Below are 18,417 nucleotides of genomic sequence, written 5' to 3' on the forward strand. Positions count from 1 at the left end.
TATACTTCTAACTAGTTTAACCAGCAGAGATAAAATGGTGATTTAACAATGAAAGTGAAAAATTTTCAGACAATCGTGTGTTCAAAATAAATTATTTATGTTCTGTTAGTTGCCATTTAATTGCTATCTAAATAGAATAATTCAAAAATTTTGTAAAATGAAGAACATAATTTATGCACTCATATATTTTATTGATATGAAACTTTCATGATAATGGTGGGATTATTACAATATAATTCGTTCTGTTAATAGGTCTTAAAATCACTAAGATACGTTTTTTCATTTATGCTAATTTTTAATAAATTTTCTTTATTAAATTTCATTAACTTTACTATCATGTATAAATTATGCGTGTAAGTGCGTTAGATCATTGATTATTAGTGATTATTAGAGTGTTGAGCTGGATTTTCAGTGGATAATTAGGAGAAAGATGCGATAAATATAAAAGTTAAGATAAGTGAGAAAAAGGTTTGAAAAATTCAGTTTGTTTCTTGTATGTAAGTTTGAAAGCTTCTTGATAAAATGTTATAATAGAGAGCGTGATAAGCAATTTCAATTCTTAAGCAATTTTGTATTATTATATTTTATTGATATGTTACGAAAAAACATTAGGCCCTATATCGCTTTAAAGTCATAAATTATAATATGCTTGTTTTTGTTCTTTTAAATTAATAATTCTAATATATGTTTTTATAAAAATTATAAATATTTCATTAAAAAAGTCGTTAATAAGTACGAAAAATATAAAAATATTGTGTTAACTTTAATTTTTTTAGTTAATAAAAAATGATTTAAAATTATTGTGTTACTTGTGTGAGGCGTATGTAAAATTTATTAATTGCAATACTGTAAAAAAATTAAAACATAAAAATTTAAATCTATAAAAAGATTAAATAAAAAAATTAAATATACTATAAAGAAATTAAAAATTAAATTGTCTATTACTTTTCTCGTGTAAAATTAATAAATGTGTAAAATCAATAATTATTATGTCTCTTGATATGCATAAGCAGATATTTCAAAGACGTTCAAGTGTGTGTGTTTGCAATATTTATATTAAAAATGTATGTAAGAGAAAGTAAAATATGTAACGAATGAAGTTTGTAGTAATATAATAATGGCTTAATATGCAAAATTAAATACCATATTGCCGCAAAATAAAAGAATATATAATGTGTTTTTTTTTATGCCAGACATGTTATTCTTGTGCTATTTTTATTTGATCAAAATCTCATCTACGTTATTTAAGTCGAGCTTTATGTAAGGAAGAAATACGTTAAACTTACAGTTGTAGATACATAAGAATAAAAGATTAATTGATTTTTAAATACTAATTAATTTATAAATTTATGTAATACTATAAAATATTAAAATTTATTAAAATTTTTTTCTTCACTCTAAAATCCTCTTAGAATTTTTAGCATTGCAACAAAGTTGCATTCAAGAATGTATATTCTTAAGAAAAATTAATATATTAGTAAATTAATAAATGAATTTCTATGTTATTACAATAATTATTAATTGTTCAATAACAAATAAACAAATTGTAATATTAAAATTAAAATATGTATAGTATCTAATATACACAATAACACATATAGCTACTAAAAATATCTCTAAATTAAGTTAAGCATTACGCATTTGTATTCAAAAGCAATAATGTGTATAAACATTAATGCATTTATCGTTCATCAGCGAAAAAACTTTTCATCAGCGGAAAAAAGAAAAATTATATTATCATAGAATATAAATATTACAAAAAATATTGATGGTAAACGCAAATATTTTAACTGTACACTAATGTTACATAATAGCTACATCTAAGATAATCGTACGCAATTATTAATGTCACATGAATGAAAATTTATTAATTACATATTTTTTTCTAATATTAGGTGTAGTAAAAAGAAATCCATTATTTTAATAAAATTGAATGGAAAAATAATGGATTTCTTTTTACTACACCTAATATAAAGTTGTTACTTTATAATTAAGCGATTTGATTCATTAGCGATCGCTAATGAACCAAAAGTCAGAGATACAAAGAATACGAAATGGTATAAAAATGTGATAACTATTCTTCGATTTTGAACGAAAATAATTTGAAGATAAGCGGATTAAACTCATCTCGGAAATCTCATTTTTGTTTTCAAGAGCCAATTACAATATAAATGTTATGCAAACAGAAGTCAGATAATCATAATTTGCTGTCTTTTTCTGCGAAAGGATCAGATGTTGTATTTTGCAGATGAACAGTGTACTACAGAAAATATATTTCTAACCAATTCAACCAACAAAAACGCATGATGCTTTTTGATGACACAAATAAAAGTCGCTTGTTAATAAAACAATATTTGAAATAAATTCAAAAATCTTGTATATAAGAATATATATACGAAATACATATAGTGGGTGTTTAATAATATGTGGACATACATTCAGAAACAGATTTAAGGTGTAGATAGATCCATAAAACATCTCTCCTATTTGACATTGTTTACCAGTTACAAACGTTTTCACATTGCAAACCAAACTAACGTTCAATATATATTCAGAGGAAGTGTTTACTGATAGTCAGTAAGAAGACACGTGAATGTGAGAAAGTGTGATGTCGATATGCTGGCTGAAATTGTAACGAAAATTAGTGATACGAAAACGTTTATAATTCGAAAAAGTTAAATAACAAAAATATCTACATGAAAATTTTTAATTATTTATACGTTCTGAATTCATTTCTAGCGTTATGTCCATCCAGGATATTATAAAATAAAATTATAAAATTCGGTGTAAAAAATAAGACTTAAATATAAGAAAATTTAAGTAAAAATAGTTCTTCCTTATTTGCTAATCGATTTCATGCAAAATAATCTTTATTGAAATTTTTTAAAAATAATATATGCAAAATTTATATTTTATATGTTAATGTATATATGATGACATTTTCATAAATGCGATTTGCTTTACAACGATATTTCTGCGTACAGTCTTGCATTGTTATATTTATTATCTATTAGAAAAAAAAATTGTAGTATATTATCAAATATCTAACAATTATCATTTTTATGATCTTTAGATAGCGCTCTCGATATTTTCTCCTATAGACAATGCTTTAAGTACTTCATATCTTTAGAGAGGGGATAATTAGGCGTAATTCGATACGACTGATGAGTGAAAATGGAAACGGCAAGAGCGTAAGTGACAAATATTTATAATTAAATTTATGCGAAAACTATTGAAATGTTGGTACGATAAATGAAATTTTGTTATTAATATTTTAGAAATCCAAAATCTCTTATTTCAACAAAAAATATTTTATTATTTTTTATTTATTTATTTATACATTACTGCATAATATAAAACCAGATAAAAAAGTTTTTATAAAATATCATCTATATCTTTTTCATTAAAGATAATATTCAAATGTTTCTCAATTCTAACATGTTTAGATCCGACAACAATAAGATAAATTTTGTAATTAATGGAATACCGTATTCGGGTATGTATTCTTTGTATAAAATATATAACCAAGAAAATAAAAATTTTTTGAACATATCTTTAAAAGATAAAGTAACATCCCAGCAAACACAATTTCCATGTAACATTATTTGTAATTTACCACTCAACGATATAACTGTAATATAATATGTGTGTTATATAACAGATATATTGTTGAATGAGAAATTACAAATAACATGTACATAAAATTTGTTTGATGGAATGAGATATAAAGAAACTCCAAATATATTTTTAAAAAATCTAATCAAAAATTATAACATTTATTTACTATATAAAAAAGGTCTATCACGTTTATATAAGAAGAATTAATCATATAAACTGTATTATACAGAAATTATAAAACTTGATTATAGAATTATGATTAAAAAGTTTAGAAATAAAAGATAATATGTTAGAATTTTATCAGTCGATTCAAAAATCGCTTTCAGTATCCGATGATAGTATACCCGTCGACACGACTCTCCTTGTCTTTATCCGTGAATATGCGAAATTTCGAGGCACAAAAGCGATGTGCCATGCAGGTGATTGCGGTGCTTGTGTCGTAAGTGTAATATTCAAGGATAAAACGATAGCCGTAAATTCCTGTCTTGTATTGGTACTAACCTGTGACAGGTATGTATGTATGTATGTATGTGTATGTATTAAAGAGAAACTAACATTCAAACTTAAATTCTAATTTCTTAATTAAAATGTTAAAGATTTATATAATGACATTACGAGCATCCACAAAACTCTCGTCTCTCACAAGAAATTATTCATCAAAATATTAAAATCTCTTTTTTTATTCATGTTTACCTATTTCATTTTTTATATTCAATTTTTTAATTTCTGGATATGCCAAATATATGTTAATATTAACTAATATTTTATATCATAAAATGATACAGATGGAATATTGTAACGATTGAAGATCTAGGTAACAAGCGAGACGGTTATCATGCAATTCAAGCTACACTTGCTAGAAAAAATGGTTCACAATGTGGATATTGCTCTCCTGGCATGGTGATGAATATGTACAGGTACGAATTATTAAAATTGCTAATTAATTTTTATGTTAAAAAAATATTATATTTCGGACATATTACTTTTCTACTTTTATGATAAAATCCTTTCAGAATTATCGGATGTTAAAACAAAGTCACATACAAAAAAAGTACCCTTAAAAAATTAACATATTGTACATGTAATTATATTAGAAAAAATCGCTATGATTGTCCCATAATAAACAAACAAATTGTAACTTAAAATTACGCATAAACTCGTACAATACTGCTATGTATAGTTCAAGTACAAATAACAATTAAATATAATTGAATTATATTTATAAAGAATTATATTTATAAGAACTTTGCGTTAATAAATTGATACCTATATTTTGCAGTCTCGGGAAAGATTTGTCTATGCAGCAGATTGAAAGTTCATTTGGTGGCAATATTTGTCGATGCACCGGATATCGTGCAATTTTGGATGCGTTCAAAGGATTTGCCACCGACGCACATCCATCAATGGTGAAGGACATTCAAGATATTGAGGTTTAAAAAATTTCTTTTCTATTTCAAAAATTTAATTTTTATTTTGAAATTACGATTTTAGTTTTATTTTATTTTCACAAGTATAATTTAAATTTGTTATTAGAGAAATAAGGATTTATCCGTTATTATAATAACATTTTTTTATTTTGTTTTTATCTTGTTGTAAATATAATGAAATATATTTCATAGGAGTTATATAAGATCAAACCTTGCCGGAAAAATAAAATGCCATGTGTCCGTAGTTACTACGATAAACAACCTTCCGATGAAAAAAAAATGTTGAGTATAAAGTTAGAGGACGCACATTTCTACAAAGTTTTCACGATCGAGGATATATTTATCATATTCAAGGAAAACCCAAACGCAACGTATATATTAAATGGAGGAAATACTGCACATGGTATTTTTTCTGTATTAGATAACATAGTCATTAACAAATATATATACACATAAAATGTATATATACACATATAGTGTGAATATTTCCATATGTATTTGTAATATGATGAACAGAAGATGTCATAGACATAAGATTCAATAATGGATAATTATTGATTTGAGATGTATCACTGGAGCAAAATTTGCGCTCGCTGATTATCTTTGATATATGATAACATAAAAGCCATCAATTAAAATAATCAATCAAATAATCATAATAATTATTATTTCTTAGTTACTTGAGTAGGCACATCAAAATCTGAATAATATTATCAAGTATCTAGTATGTATAATATACATGTATTACAAAACATTATTAATATTGAATATGTATTATATTTATCGGATAAATACTTATAATAATAATATTGTACGAAGAGGCGGACACCCTAATAAAATTAAAGTATTCATATTATCATTACTATCAAAGAATCTAAATATTTTATGTTATCTTCCTATAATTAAATGTGCTATGTTGGTTTTTGTTAATAATTCTCAGAAAACAATAATAATCCTGTATAATGAAAAGATTTAGATCAATTTACTAAGACTTAAAAAATCGAAAAGTTGCGACAATTTCAATTATTTTACAATGTCACATTCGATATTGGTTAATTCTCACATTTATCTAAATATAAAAGTAATAATATAGATATTATTAACCTAAATATTATTAATAATATAGATATAACATTGTGGAAATTTAATTTTGCAGGTATTTATCCTTCGAGCAAAAAAGATATATACATTGATATAAACGACATTCCAGACTTGCATAAAATTTCAAAATCAGATTTCGGTTTGGTTTTAGGAGGAAGTATAACTCTTACTACCGTGTTAGAGACATTCCAGAAATATTCAAATGATACTGGATTCAAATATCTAAATCACTTGGCTCAGCATGTAGAAATAATTGCAAACGTTTCCGTGCGAAATATTGGCACCGTAGCCGGGAATTTAATGATGAAACACCAGCACAATGAGTTTTCATCCGATTTATGTTTGATATTAGAGTCTGTCGGTGCACATGTAGTTGTCCAAGAAAGTCCCTCTAAGAGTCAAAGCTTTTATCTCTATGAATTTCTGAATATCAGGATGAATCATAAAATTATCAATAACATTATATTATATCCACTACGTGATAACTCGTACATATGCAAATTTTACAAGATTATGCCTAGAGCTCAGAACGCTCGTAGTCACATCGACGCCGGCTTTCTCTTCACATTCGATGACAATGGCAAGGTATCTTTACAAATTGTTTATATTATTTTATTATTAATTACTCACTCATATTTCAATTTTCTTCAAATTTTATTTATTTATATTTACAATATTTTTCAAAAAGGTGTTGGAGTTGCCTAACATTATTTTCTATGGCATCAACATGCATTTTTTGCACGCAAAACAGACAGAGAAACTGTTGGATGGAAAATCTATCTTCGACAAGAAAATACTAAAGTTAATTATGGAAATGTTACATGTCGAACTGCAACCAGATCATGTGCTCCCGAATTACTCTCCGGAATTTCGCAAGACTCTTGCCGAAGGATTATTTTACAAATTTTTATTAAGCATTCAACTAGAGAAAATAGATCCATTTTATCGTAGCGGAAGTACCTTATTAGAACGAGGTCTTTCTTCAGGTATACATATCCAGAATGTTTTTATAGACATTTCCATTATAAATATTTATCTAAATCTATACAGTTTATGTAAATAATATTTTTATAAGATGATATGATATATAATTCGCAAGCAATTGGAACAATTTTTGAACAAAGTAACTGCAAACGTATCCCTATTTGTTTATTTCTGGGAATTTGAGACCTCTTCAATATGGAAGTCGTGTACAAATTACCTACAGAAGTCTTATTCTTGTATATGTATATTACAATTCATTATTCATTACGCTACAAGTACGAAAGGTCATTAATAATCTTTATAGTTTTTATATTAGAGAAATACTGAAGTATAGCTATTATTGATTTATGTACAAAGAGCTCGTAATGTATTTCGACTGATTGTTCGAAATTATACGTATAAAAAAAACACAATTTTCTTAGCTAAACAAGAATATGACACAAAGAAGGATATATGGCCAGTGAATAAACCTATGCCAAAGTTAGAAGCTTTTGAGCAGACATCGGGCGAAGTCCGATATTGCAATGATATGGGTCCATATCTTAGAGAAGTGTTTTGTGCCTTCGTCGTCACCGAAATCGGTAATGGCAAGATCAAGAGTATTGATACAAGCAACGCGTTTAAAATGAAGGGTGTAGTGGCATTTTTCAGCGCCAAAGATATACCGGGAAAGAATCTATGTATTTCTGCTATTAGCAAGTTGACGTCTTTAACAGAGGACGAATTGCTATTCGCCGAAGAGGATATTTTATATGCCGGCCAACCCGTCGGCGTAATTGTCGCGGAGACGCATAATTTAGTGAATGAAGCTGCAAAATTAGTACAAATTATATATAAGGAACCTCTGAAAACGAAGCCCGTGATAAGTATTGAAGATGCTCTAAATTCGCAGGACAATACAAGAATCAGGGAAAGCGCCAATATTCCAGCAAAGAGAAAAGGTACAAACTGATAAAGAATAATAGATTTAATAACATTTAATTAAATTAAATTGTTTTCTTTTTGATTGTAATTATCAGAAAAAGATAGCAGTAAATGTATGTATTAAGTTTTGTTAAAAAATGGAATTTGCTGCACATTTGCAAACTTGCGAAATAGTACAAGTTATTAGAAATGGCAATTATTTAATTTAGGAAAGTCATCTCCAATGATCTTGATCTTGATATACGTTGTTGAGAGCATTCTGCTGAGAGGTTTTCGGAAATTTTATTCATTAAAAGTTATTGATTATGATAGATTAAAGATTAGACAGAGAATAAATATTGTCTTTTATATAGTCACAGTTTCAACAGGTAAGACACAAAATCATAATAGAAATGAGATAACATAAAGTTAAGAACATTTCACAATGATATCATTGGTCATTCGATACACTTTTGACGCTGATTTTAATAATTCTTGAGATTATGATTTTTGTGACTTTTATATATGAAGAGTTAAAGTAAACTAAAAAAAAATCTTCTTGAGAAGTTCTAAAAATTCTTTAAACTAAACATCTAACTAAAAATCTTCTCAAGAAATTCAAAAATTTATGACGAAATCGTTATAAATATATCGAATAACATGATATTTTCTAATATGATTTTAACTGGATGCCTTATTCTTATTATCATCTTGTTCTTATTATTATGATCTTGTGTACTATCTTGGGAGGTTAATTCCGACCAATTTTGTTTATGCAACAAAATTAAATTCTGAAAATACACACATGAACTTGCTAACAAACGAAGATAGGACTTCTGATATTTAAAATAAATGACAGTAGTAGATGGCCGACTACACAAGACACTATTTATGGATTTACTCCTGCAGTAACGTAATAATTCTTATTAAAATTTTGACACTCCCAATTTAGCAATTTTATACATAGGGTGTGACTCCAAAAAGGTCGGCACATCTGAATATCTCGGATATAAAAATAAATTTTCAGTGCAAAAATGAAAATAAGAAAAACAATCTCTAATGACCTTGATCTTAACGAATATTATCTAGCATATGATTCTGAACAGATTTCTTCTTAAGAGATTTTATCCGTCGGTCGGACACCTTGCTTAATGCTAATGCCGGCGATACTGTAATTTTAAAGTATCATAACTCAAAAACTATTTTATGAAAAAATATGTTTTTATAGTATTTTGAAAAGCTCTCGACCAGCTATTGAATTCTGGAGTCAAAAGTAGGATGTACTATTTTAAAAAATCGATGTGACCTTAATTTGATCTTGGCCACCCAAGGTCAAACTGATCAGTAAATAGATCTTTTTGAATCCTACAACTTTTGTTTGAAACACTTTTTTGTAAATCTTACATTATCCAAGATATTCAAATGACTTTTTTGGGACACCCTGTATCTTGGAAAAAAGGAGAAAGAAAAGTTAAAACGTATTCTTCTTTGAGCTAATTACTTGAACTGCTCTCCCATAAAACTTTCAGTTAACATTTGCAAGTTCATTTTCAATAGAAACATACAATATTCCTATGCAATCAACAAAACATAATTTTCTATTAATTTAAATGTAATATAAATAATTATCTAGAGAAACATTAACAAGACGTGCATTTATTCTAACTCACAAATAATTTATATTTATTTATAATTAATAATTATTTAAGAAATAATTGTGCCAATACTAAATTAAATTTGGTATCGCATTATTAAAATCAGCATGTCCGGAGTGCACCTACTCTCTTTTTTGCTCATTTTGAGAGAAAACGAGGAGATCGGAAGTTATTAAGTTTATCGCACATAAAATACAAAATAAATGTTTAAGCTAATAACTAGATTATTATTATGTATCTGATAAAATATTTAATATTATTAAATATTATTAAGTATTATTAAAGCCGTTTATTTGTAAATGCATGTTTTTAGAGAATTTTTACATTTATGTACTTTTTCTTTCTGAATTAAAATATACTACTTATTTTGTACTACAATTTAACAAAATATATCTTCCTGTATTTAATCTAAAATGTGTCATCTTTTTGTCCTACTTTTAAGTATCTGTGTCCTATTTTTGTACAACTTTTTAATCAGGAATGTCCTGGTTTATTTAAATTAGACCTGATGACTCTACGTCAAAGTCATATTCAATAGAGATAACTTCACCAAAGTGAATAGTTATCTTAAAAATAAAAAATAATATGTTAAAAGAAGAAAATCTTTTATTATTTTACAGGAATCGATATTAAACACATAATAAAGGGCGTTTTCCAATGCGGTGGTCAATATCATCATAGCCTTGAAACTCAATCCTGCGTATGCGTTCCAGTGGAAGGTGATATTATAGACGTCTATCCATCGTCACAATGGATAGATCTCATTCAAATATCGATCGCTAATTGTCTTTATGTTCAAAATAATAGGTAATTCATTAATCTATCGATTCAATCTCTTTTGTGTCAAAAGTAATTACATTAGCCCAATTGGAATAATATAATTTACACTATAACAGTATTAAAAACTGTAACAATTATAATGGGATATTTTTGAAATCCACTATTAAAAATGTGTCTTATTCACATATGTAAAGTTGAAAATAAAATTTTTACGAATTTAAAATGCAATATTATGTGTAATATCACCATAGGTATCTATATTATATATATTACAAACATTAGAACATTTATATAAAATTATAAAATGAATTATTGTTATCATAATTATTCTTCTATAAAGACATATTTATACAAATAGAAATAAAAGTACTAGTTCTGTAAAATAGAATATTTATAATATTTCCGCTTAAATTGTGTTTATGTTCGCACAGATATAAAATATATACTTTTACATAATATAACAGATGTTACATAATGTAAAGTTATCATTGTAATGATCCTTTTAAAATAATCATCCTTTTCCAACAAAAGCACCGAGCTATTGTGATTATACTCAATAATGTCTTTATTGTCAATATCAATATCGTTCAAATTATGAAGTTATAGAAAATTAAAGAAAGATTACTTCAAATAAAATCGAAATTGTAAATATAACATTTTTGATATTATAGAATGAGAAGTAAATTATTTCTTTTTTCTTATAAATGAAATAAATTAAATAAGTAATGAAATAAAATAATATTAGAAAAATGCATTTTGTAAAATAACTTAATACCAATCGTATAGAATATAATTTTTTTTAGTATCAATGTATATGTCAATCAACTTGGTGGTTCATTCGGATCAAAAATCTCACGCAACGCGCAAATTTCATGTGCTTGCGCATTAGTATGTCATAAACTGAGACGTCCAGCGCGATTCATCATGACGACGGAAAGCAATATGCAATCGATAGGCAAAAGATGTTCTACGCGTCAAGAATATGAGATCGGAGTGAACAATGACGGAGTTATACAGTATCTCAACTCGAAACACTGGAGTAACTGCGGTTCTAGTTTCAACGAACCGCAAGCAGCCATGATAGCTTCCTACATGCAAAAGTATTAAAATACAACATATAATACAAACAAAAATTCAAGCAATTTATCATAATAATATATAATAATAAGACACTTCTCTAATAAACTTTCTCTATTAAAATTTGTTTATTGCATTTTCTGTGCACAGCGTTTTAAAATTGAGTGGAACATTTTTTAAGCAAAAGCAGATACTGTAATAAATTAAACTATTTTAAACTATTTTTCCTATTCTCTGAACAGAAATTTGAAACATTTCAAAAAACGAAAAAAATACCTAATACGTCAATAAAAAAAATTACTTTAATTGCGATAAAGATAATTTTCAGTAATTAACTAAGAATCAAATTTGAAAACACTTTATTGTGTATGTTTAATCATTCATTTTTAATTAAACATATTCACAAATCTTCGATCTTTTATCATTAGAAGCTGCTATTCAACTGATACTTGGACATTTAACGGATTCGATGTGAGAACCGATTTACCGTCAAATACGTTTTGTCGGGCATCAGGATCCACGGAAGGAGTGGCCATGATGGAAAATTTAATGGAGCATATTGCGAAAGTGACGAATAAGGATTCGATAGAGGTCAGATTGGCGAATATGAATAATGTAGATAAATCCTTTTTAAAACCTATGATAGAGGATTTGTTAAAAAAGACCAACTACGAGAAAAACAAAAGTGACGCTATTTTGTTCAATTCACACAATCGTTGGAAGAAACAGGAAATTGCTATGATACCGATGAAATATTTGATAACATATGAAGGACAATTCGAGACTATTGTGTCGGTCTGCGCTCGAGACGGTTCTGTATGCGTGACGCACAGCGGAATTGAAATCGATCAAGGTATAAATACAAAGGTATGAAAATGCAATGGTTTATCCAAATAAGTTCTTTCATGCTTTTCATCTAACTATCAATAAATGGAAAATTATGTTTAAAAATTCTATTTTTTTTTATTTGAGTTATTATTTTAGAAAATTAAAATCAAACTTTGTTATTTGTTATTTCTAGATTTTTATCACTTTTTATTCTTGATACACATTTTTTAGATTTTGAATACAGATTAATTATCTCATAAATTTATTGAAATTAGAAAAAGATTTACAGTAGAGAGAAGACGATTTATATTTTTATCAATTTAAAAATAATTCTTGTACACTAGATCGCACAACTAACAGCTCATGTACTGGATATCAATATTGAAATAGTCTCTGTTAAAGGAAGCAATAATTTAGCTACACCCAACAAGTCAACTACAGGACACAGCATTACTGTAGAAAACTGCGGATACGTAAGAATTCAATTCATCTCCATTACTGTGAAAGACAGTGTTATAACATAATACATAAGGGTGAATAAGACGTCTCGGATCGGTAAATATTGAAAACAAAGCATTTTTAGGAAAAATAATTCAGACAAAAGTTGCGAGGTTTAAAAAGATCTATCGACCGATCATATCTGTTTGATCTTAAGTGCTAAAGTTAGATCAAGATTGCACCGATTTTTTTAAACGGGATACTATTTTTAATTCTAGAATCTAATTAATTCTAGCTAGAATCTAGCTGATGTCAAGAATTTTTTAAAACACTACAATAAAGATCTTTGTATGTAGACCTTGACCTGATCTTGGCGATGCCATCCAAGATCAAACAGATGTGATCAATAAATAAATCTTTTTAAACCCTACAACTTTCGTCTGTATCATTTTTCCCAAAAATTCTTTATTTTCAAGATATTTCACCAATCCAGGACTTTTCTCGTACCCTGTAACGCAAAACTTGATAATGACATTGATTATTTTTTTCAGGCAACGATCCATGCTTGCACACAGATTTTGAATAGACTCGAGCCGATAAGAAAAAAAATGAAAAATCTGACATGGAAGGATCTCATTTTTATAGCGTATGAACAAGGCATTGATTTATGTGCACGTTACATGTAAATGTCACTAAATCATATTTGACAGTGATATATTATGTCACACTATATCATAAAGTATTTTAACATTTTTCCGAAAATATTGTTAGAAAGAAACATTTGTCTCATTTTTACTTAGTATAGGTGTACATTGAATAAAAAAACACAGTTTAAATATTCCATTTGCATTTTCTATAATTGTTGTTAAACATATTTACTATGTGCTTTTGAAAAGATTTTGATAAATAAATAAATTTAAACTTTAAATTTATGTAGTAAGAGATGCTACACAAATTATTAAATATTAAATAATACATTTCATTTATATATCTTGGCAGGTTGGTGAATGGAACAACGGAAGACATTTATGGTGTTACTACTGCCGTAGTAGAGATCGATGTACTGACTGGTCAGCACATTATCAGAAGAGTTGATTTGATGATTGATGGTGGTGTAAGTTTGAATCCCGAAATCGACATTGGTCAAATGGAGGGAGCTTTCGTAATGGGAATAGGATATTGGACTTCTGAGGATCTAATGTATAGTCCTGATACAGGAGTATTAACGAATAACAGATTATGGGTACGTTTATCAAACTTTATCAAATTTTGGTACACCTAATAAATTGCCAAGACTCTATTACTTTGATTCGCCGAGATTGTCCTAAAAATACATAATTAAATTATTTGAAGTATTTGATTATTTTCATAGAATTATAAATCACCAGGAGCGAAGGATATTCCTGAAGATTTCCGCGTATACTTACTCAGTAAGTCAATCGATGCAATTGGTATCTACGGTTCAAAATGTAAGATCCAAACACTTTTGAAATTTGAATATGATTCAAGACTTAATTTTTTATATTGCAAAAGTAATAAATTATTTTTGTACTATAAAAAATAATCTTGAATATTTTCTATTTTTGCCTAATTAAAAAATTCGTAGAAATTCTTTTAGAAAAATTTTCAAAATAAAACTCATTTAATCAATTTAATCAATTTACAATCACTCGTTTCAATAAATCATTTAACTTGTTAAAAAAAATAATTAAAAAATTAATAAAAATGAAAAGAGAATTTCCGTTTGGAAATGAGGGACATTAAACGATTGATTAATACCGGACGTATTTGATTAATACCGAAAATATGTTTGTAGCAATCGATGAATCATCACTTTGTATGAGTTACGTAATTCTAATAGCGTTTCGCTACGCATTGAATTCCGCTAGAGCGGATGCAGGGAATACGGAATGGTATCAATTAGGTAAGTTTTAAAAAAAGATACATTCGTATCCTTGATAATTCAATATAAATCAATAACATAAATCTTCTAACTTTATGATTTGGATTAATGTATATGTTTTTTGCAACAAGTACTAATCATTTAATTGCCACTGTAATTTGGTGCTTATATTTATTTTTAACATTTTTTAAATACTTTTACGAGAGAAAAAAGCCCAAAAGAAAGTTTCCTCATTTTAGAAAAAACAGAAAAACAAAAATTAAAGATCTTATTTATATTTTCCTATAAAAATACTATTTTTTCTATGCATTTAATCATGAAAAAAGTTTTTCCATATCTTGTTTGTACCAATGCATGCAAATTTTCATGTGTGAGCTATTAATCGCCATTTTAATTTCCTCATTCCAATATTGAATGCTAGCCGTCTAAATAGAGCTTCAAATTGGTGAACAGATAAAAATCGCTTGAAGCAAGGAAAATACGGAGAGTTCTAAGAAGGCACGAAGAACCATTTAGGTTCGGAAACATTAGAGAATGTTGTATCTACTATTAGAAATGTCTATATGATATATCTACTGTATGATATTGTCTATACTGTTAGAAATACAACCACAAGCTTCCTTTACATGTAAATAGATCTTGTAATTATGAACGAAGTTAAAAGTAATGAATGATTTAACTAAAAATTAAGTTATAGTAGTTATTTAAATGTAATGAACGTGTCATTAAATTTAATGTAATATCAAGAAATTAAATTCAAATTGTGTAACTAAAAGTATATTAAATTAGTAGATTAAATTTCATGAAATTTTTAATAATATACGTGCATTCATCTTATCCTTGTTTAACATTGGATAAGCAACAAGAAAATGTTATACGGAAGCACTTTTATTTTTTAATTGATCTTAAACAGTTCGCGAAAAGTAGACAAGCTATGATACACACAAGATGTGAAAAAACTTTCTTCACGATACAATGAATTTATAGAAAAAAAGATTTCGATTTTTTTTTCTTGAAATAATCAAATTGTAACAGATTAAAAAAATTTTTCTTGATTTTTAAATTTGTTTTTCTACAATATTTTTCCGAAAATAGGGAAATTTTCTTTTAGATTAACCGTCATATAAATAGATTTTTTTTTCTACTCTCTATTTCTCTTGAAGGATTTCCACAATTTAAGGAAAAAAGTTGTAAGATTTTATGGTCTCATTTTCTTTTCATCATTTTTTAGAACTATATTATAAGTAACACTCTATTCATATTAATCACGATTCATAGTATATATATACATTACTCGAAATCATATCATAAAACATTTAAATTTTTTTTTAAATAATTAAAAATATTATATTATTTTATATAATTAAATTCGTGATTCATATTTTCCTCTACGTTATTTTTTCACAAATTATATATTTTTAATTTTTTTTTATTTAATTTGTTTTACATATTTTCTTATAAAATACTATTATAATAAAATAACATTTTAAAATATGTACTTTTAAAATGTAATTCGTTATATTTGCAGATGGACCGTGTACTACCGAACGTATACTTTTGACTAGCTTAACTAACAAAGACATGATGGTTTACGAAAGAGGAACAAATACAGGAATCATTCTCAAAGAAACCAGTGTTTGAAATAAATTTTGTATTCTGTTAGTCTTTTAATTGCTATATAAGTAGAATAATTAAAAAATTTTGTTAATTAGATTTGATTTAAGTATTCACATTTTGTTGATATAAGAATTTTTATGATATCAATTGAATCATGATAATTCGACCAATTAAATGTCTTTAAAACTAATGCACGTCTCTCTTCTTGCATACACTATTAAAAAAATTTTCTTCATTAAATTTCTTTAACTCTAAAATGCTATATGAAAATTTTGTATTCAAAATCATTGGCGCCCTTCCGCTAGGTCATTGAGCGCTAATATAAGCTAGGCTTCCTAGACTGAGTGATTATCAGGAAGTCGAATATATTATATTAAAAAATAAGATAATGAGCACAAAGTTTCAAAAATTCAGTTCGTTATAAAGTTTGGAGCTCTTGATAGAAAATGTTGTAACAGAAAGTTAAAGCAAGAATAGTAAGTTTTAATCTTTGTACAATTTTGCATTATTATGCGCGCGCGCGTGTGTGTGTATGTGAGAAAAGATATATTACTTTAGGTTATATTACTCCATGTTGTTTAATTAAATAAAATTTAAAATTAATTAAAAATTTTATTTAATTTTTAATCCTTCCTTTCCAATTATTAAATATGTATATATGATGTCTATGTATCCCTACCTACATGTCACACACAACTTACTAGATTTATTATGTAACATTTTTAGATTTATTATACTTTTGTTATATTTTTAAAATAAAATTTAATTACCCGATCGCGAAATTTATTTAAGTGTCATTCTATTTGTAATCATTTAATTTTTTAATTTAAAGTAATTATGTTTATTCCTACCTACCCATACTTGTCCTATCCGTATTTTCATTTATTCGAGCCTATTCGCGTATCCTATTTCTATCCGTGTATTCTTATCTACATTACTTCATAATAACACCGTGAATATAATATGTTAATGCTGTGTTCAATAGAAAAAACAATTTTGTAAATATTGTAAAATTCTTCAATACGATTGGTTTTTGCTTTTGGTTCCTTACGGATTTAAACGTATAAATCAATCATATTGAAAAATTTCATAACAGTTGCAAAGCTTTCTCTGTTGAACGCAGTTAATGCCTAACCATATCCTATTGCGTACTGATAAATTCAGCGAAATAACCTAATGTGATTATATTAAATAAATGAGTAAATACTAAATAATAATAAGTAATAAAAAGCAGAGTTTCCAGAATTTCTCTTTAAAATATAAAAAATTAACAAATAACAAGGCTAATGAGAATCAATGTGGATAATCAAACGCAAGTTTTGTAGATTAAAAAGTCTACAAAACTTGAGTCTGATTATCCGCATTGACTCTTATTAGCCTTGTTATTCGTTGGTTATTTTGTATCTTAAATAAGAAATAATTCAAAAAATATAAGAACTCGCAATTACGAGCAAGTTACCGAATATTCAATTTATACACACATATATCTTTTAAAAACTTAGATTAATGTTACACACCAATTTACTCAATAAAAAATTTGTCATTCATAAATATATATAATTATGTATGAGCAATTTTTTTTATATTTTTCCAAACTTTTTTTCTAAAATAAATGCGAAAATTATCCCTTTAATTATTTTTTTTTAATTATTTTTTTATGTTTTCACATAACTATTATTTCTATTACACTAAAAAGTAATTTTACAAAAGAAAGATGTATATAGAAATGTATGAACATATTTCATATATATAATTATAAATGTATGCATGTTTATGAATATTTATGTGTATTTATGTATTTTTATACATATTTATACGTATTCATGCATGAAAAATTTTTTATCTTCATATAGAATCTTTTCTTTCTTCTAGATTTAACTCACCTTTCGTTGCTCCTGACCAACATCTGGCTTCATATGCCAGAGATCGAGCAAGGAGAAATTCTCCTTTTTGTTGTCGTACTAACATCGTTAGCAATAAGCGTAAAATTTTATACTTTTGAAACGATGCGCGAAACACGAACGCGTCATGAAGAGGCCATAATATTAATAAAATTGACTAGATATTAATATATATATAATTATCA

The 18,417-nt window shown here is 26.6% G+C and overlaps 2 protein-coding genes across 2 annotated transcripts in view; both read left to right on the forward strand.

Annotated features, from left to right (window-relative positions):
- LOC108688840 (xanthine dehydrogenase 1-like) overlaps nt 1-46 on the forward strand; it is a 15,490-nt gene extending 15,444 nt beyond the window's left edge. The window contains exon 17 of the mRNA XM_018195308.1: nt 1-46. This exon is cut by the window's left edge and continues 2 nt beyond it. Coding sequence (XP_018050797.1) covers nt 1-46 — 46 coding nt within the window.
- Nucleotides 47-3,438: 3,392 nt separating this feature from the next.
- LOC108688829 (xanthine dehydrogenase-like) lies at nt 3,439-16,355 on the forward strand. Its single transcript, XM_018195293.1, has 17 exons — nt 3,439-3,496; nt 3,945-4,128; nt 4,404-4,535; nt 4,898-5,048; nt 5,238-5,448; nt 6,202-6,731; nt 6,835-7,132; nt 7,553-8,071; nt 10,309-10,495; nt 11,272-11,568; nt 11,977-12,412; nt 12,718-12,846; nt 13,363-13,493; nt 13,811-14,054; nt 14,184-14,280; nt 14,628-14,735; nt 16,243-16,355. The coding sequence occupies exons 1-17, from the start codon at nt 3,439-3,441 to the stop codon at nt 16,353-16,355; spliced, it is 3,825 nt and encodes a 1,274-aa protein (XP_018050782.1).
- The last annotated feature ends 2,062 nt before the right edge of the window (nt 16,356-18,417 follow it).

Source organism: Atta colombica, unplaced genomic scaffold (genome assembly GCF_001594045.1).
Source record: "Atta colombica isolate Treedump-2 unplaced genomic scaffold, Acol1.0 scaffold242, whole genome shotgun sequence".
Lineage (NCBI taxonomy): Eukaryota > Metazoa > Arthropoda > Insecta > Hymenoptera > Formicidae > Atta > Atta colombica.

Coding starts and splice junctions, on each gene's coding strand:
- LOC108688829 (XM_018195293.1), top strand. CDS start 3,439: ATGTTTAGATCCGACAACAATAAGATAAATTTTGTAATTAATGGAATA. Junction 6,732..6,834: donor CATTCGATGACAATGGCAAG/GTATCTTTACAA, acceptor TTTTTCAAAAAG/GTGTTGGAGTTGCCTAACAT. Junction 8,072..10,308: donor TATTCCAGCAAAGAGAAAAG/GTACAAACTGAT, acceptor ATTATTTTACAG/GAATCGATATTAAACACATA.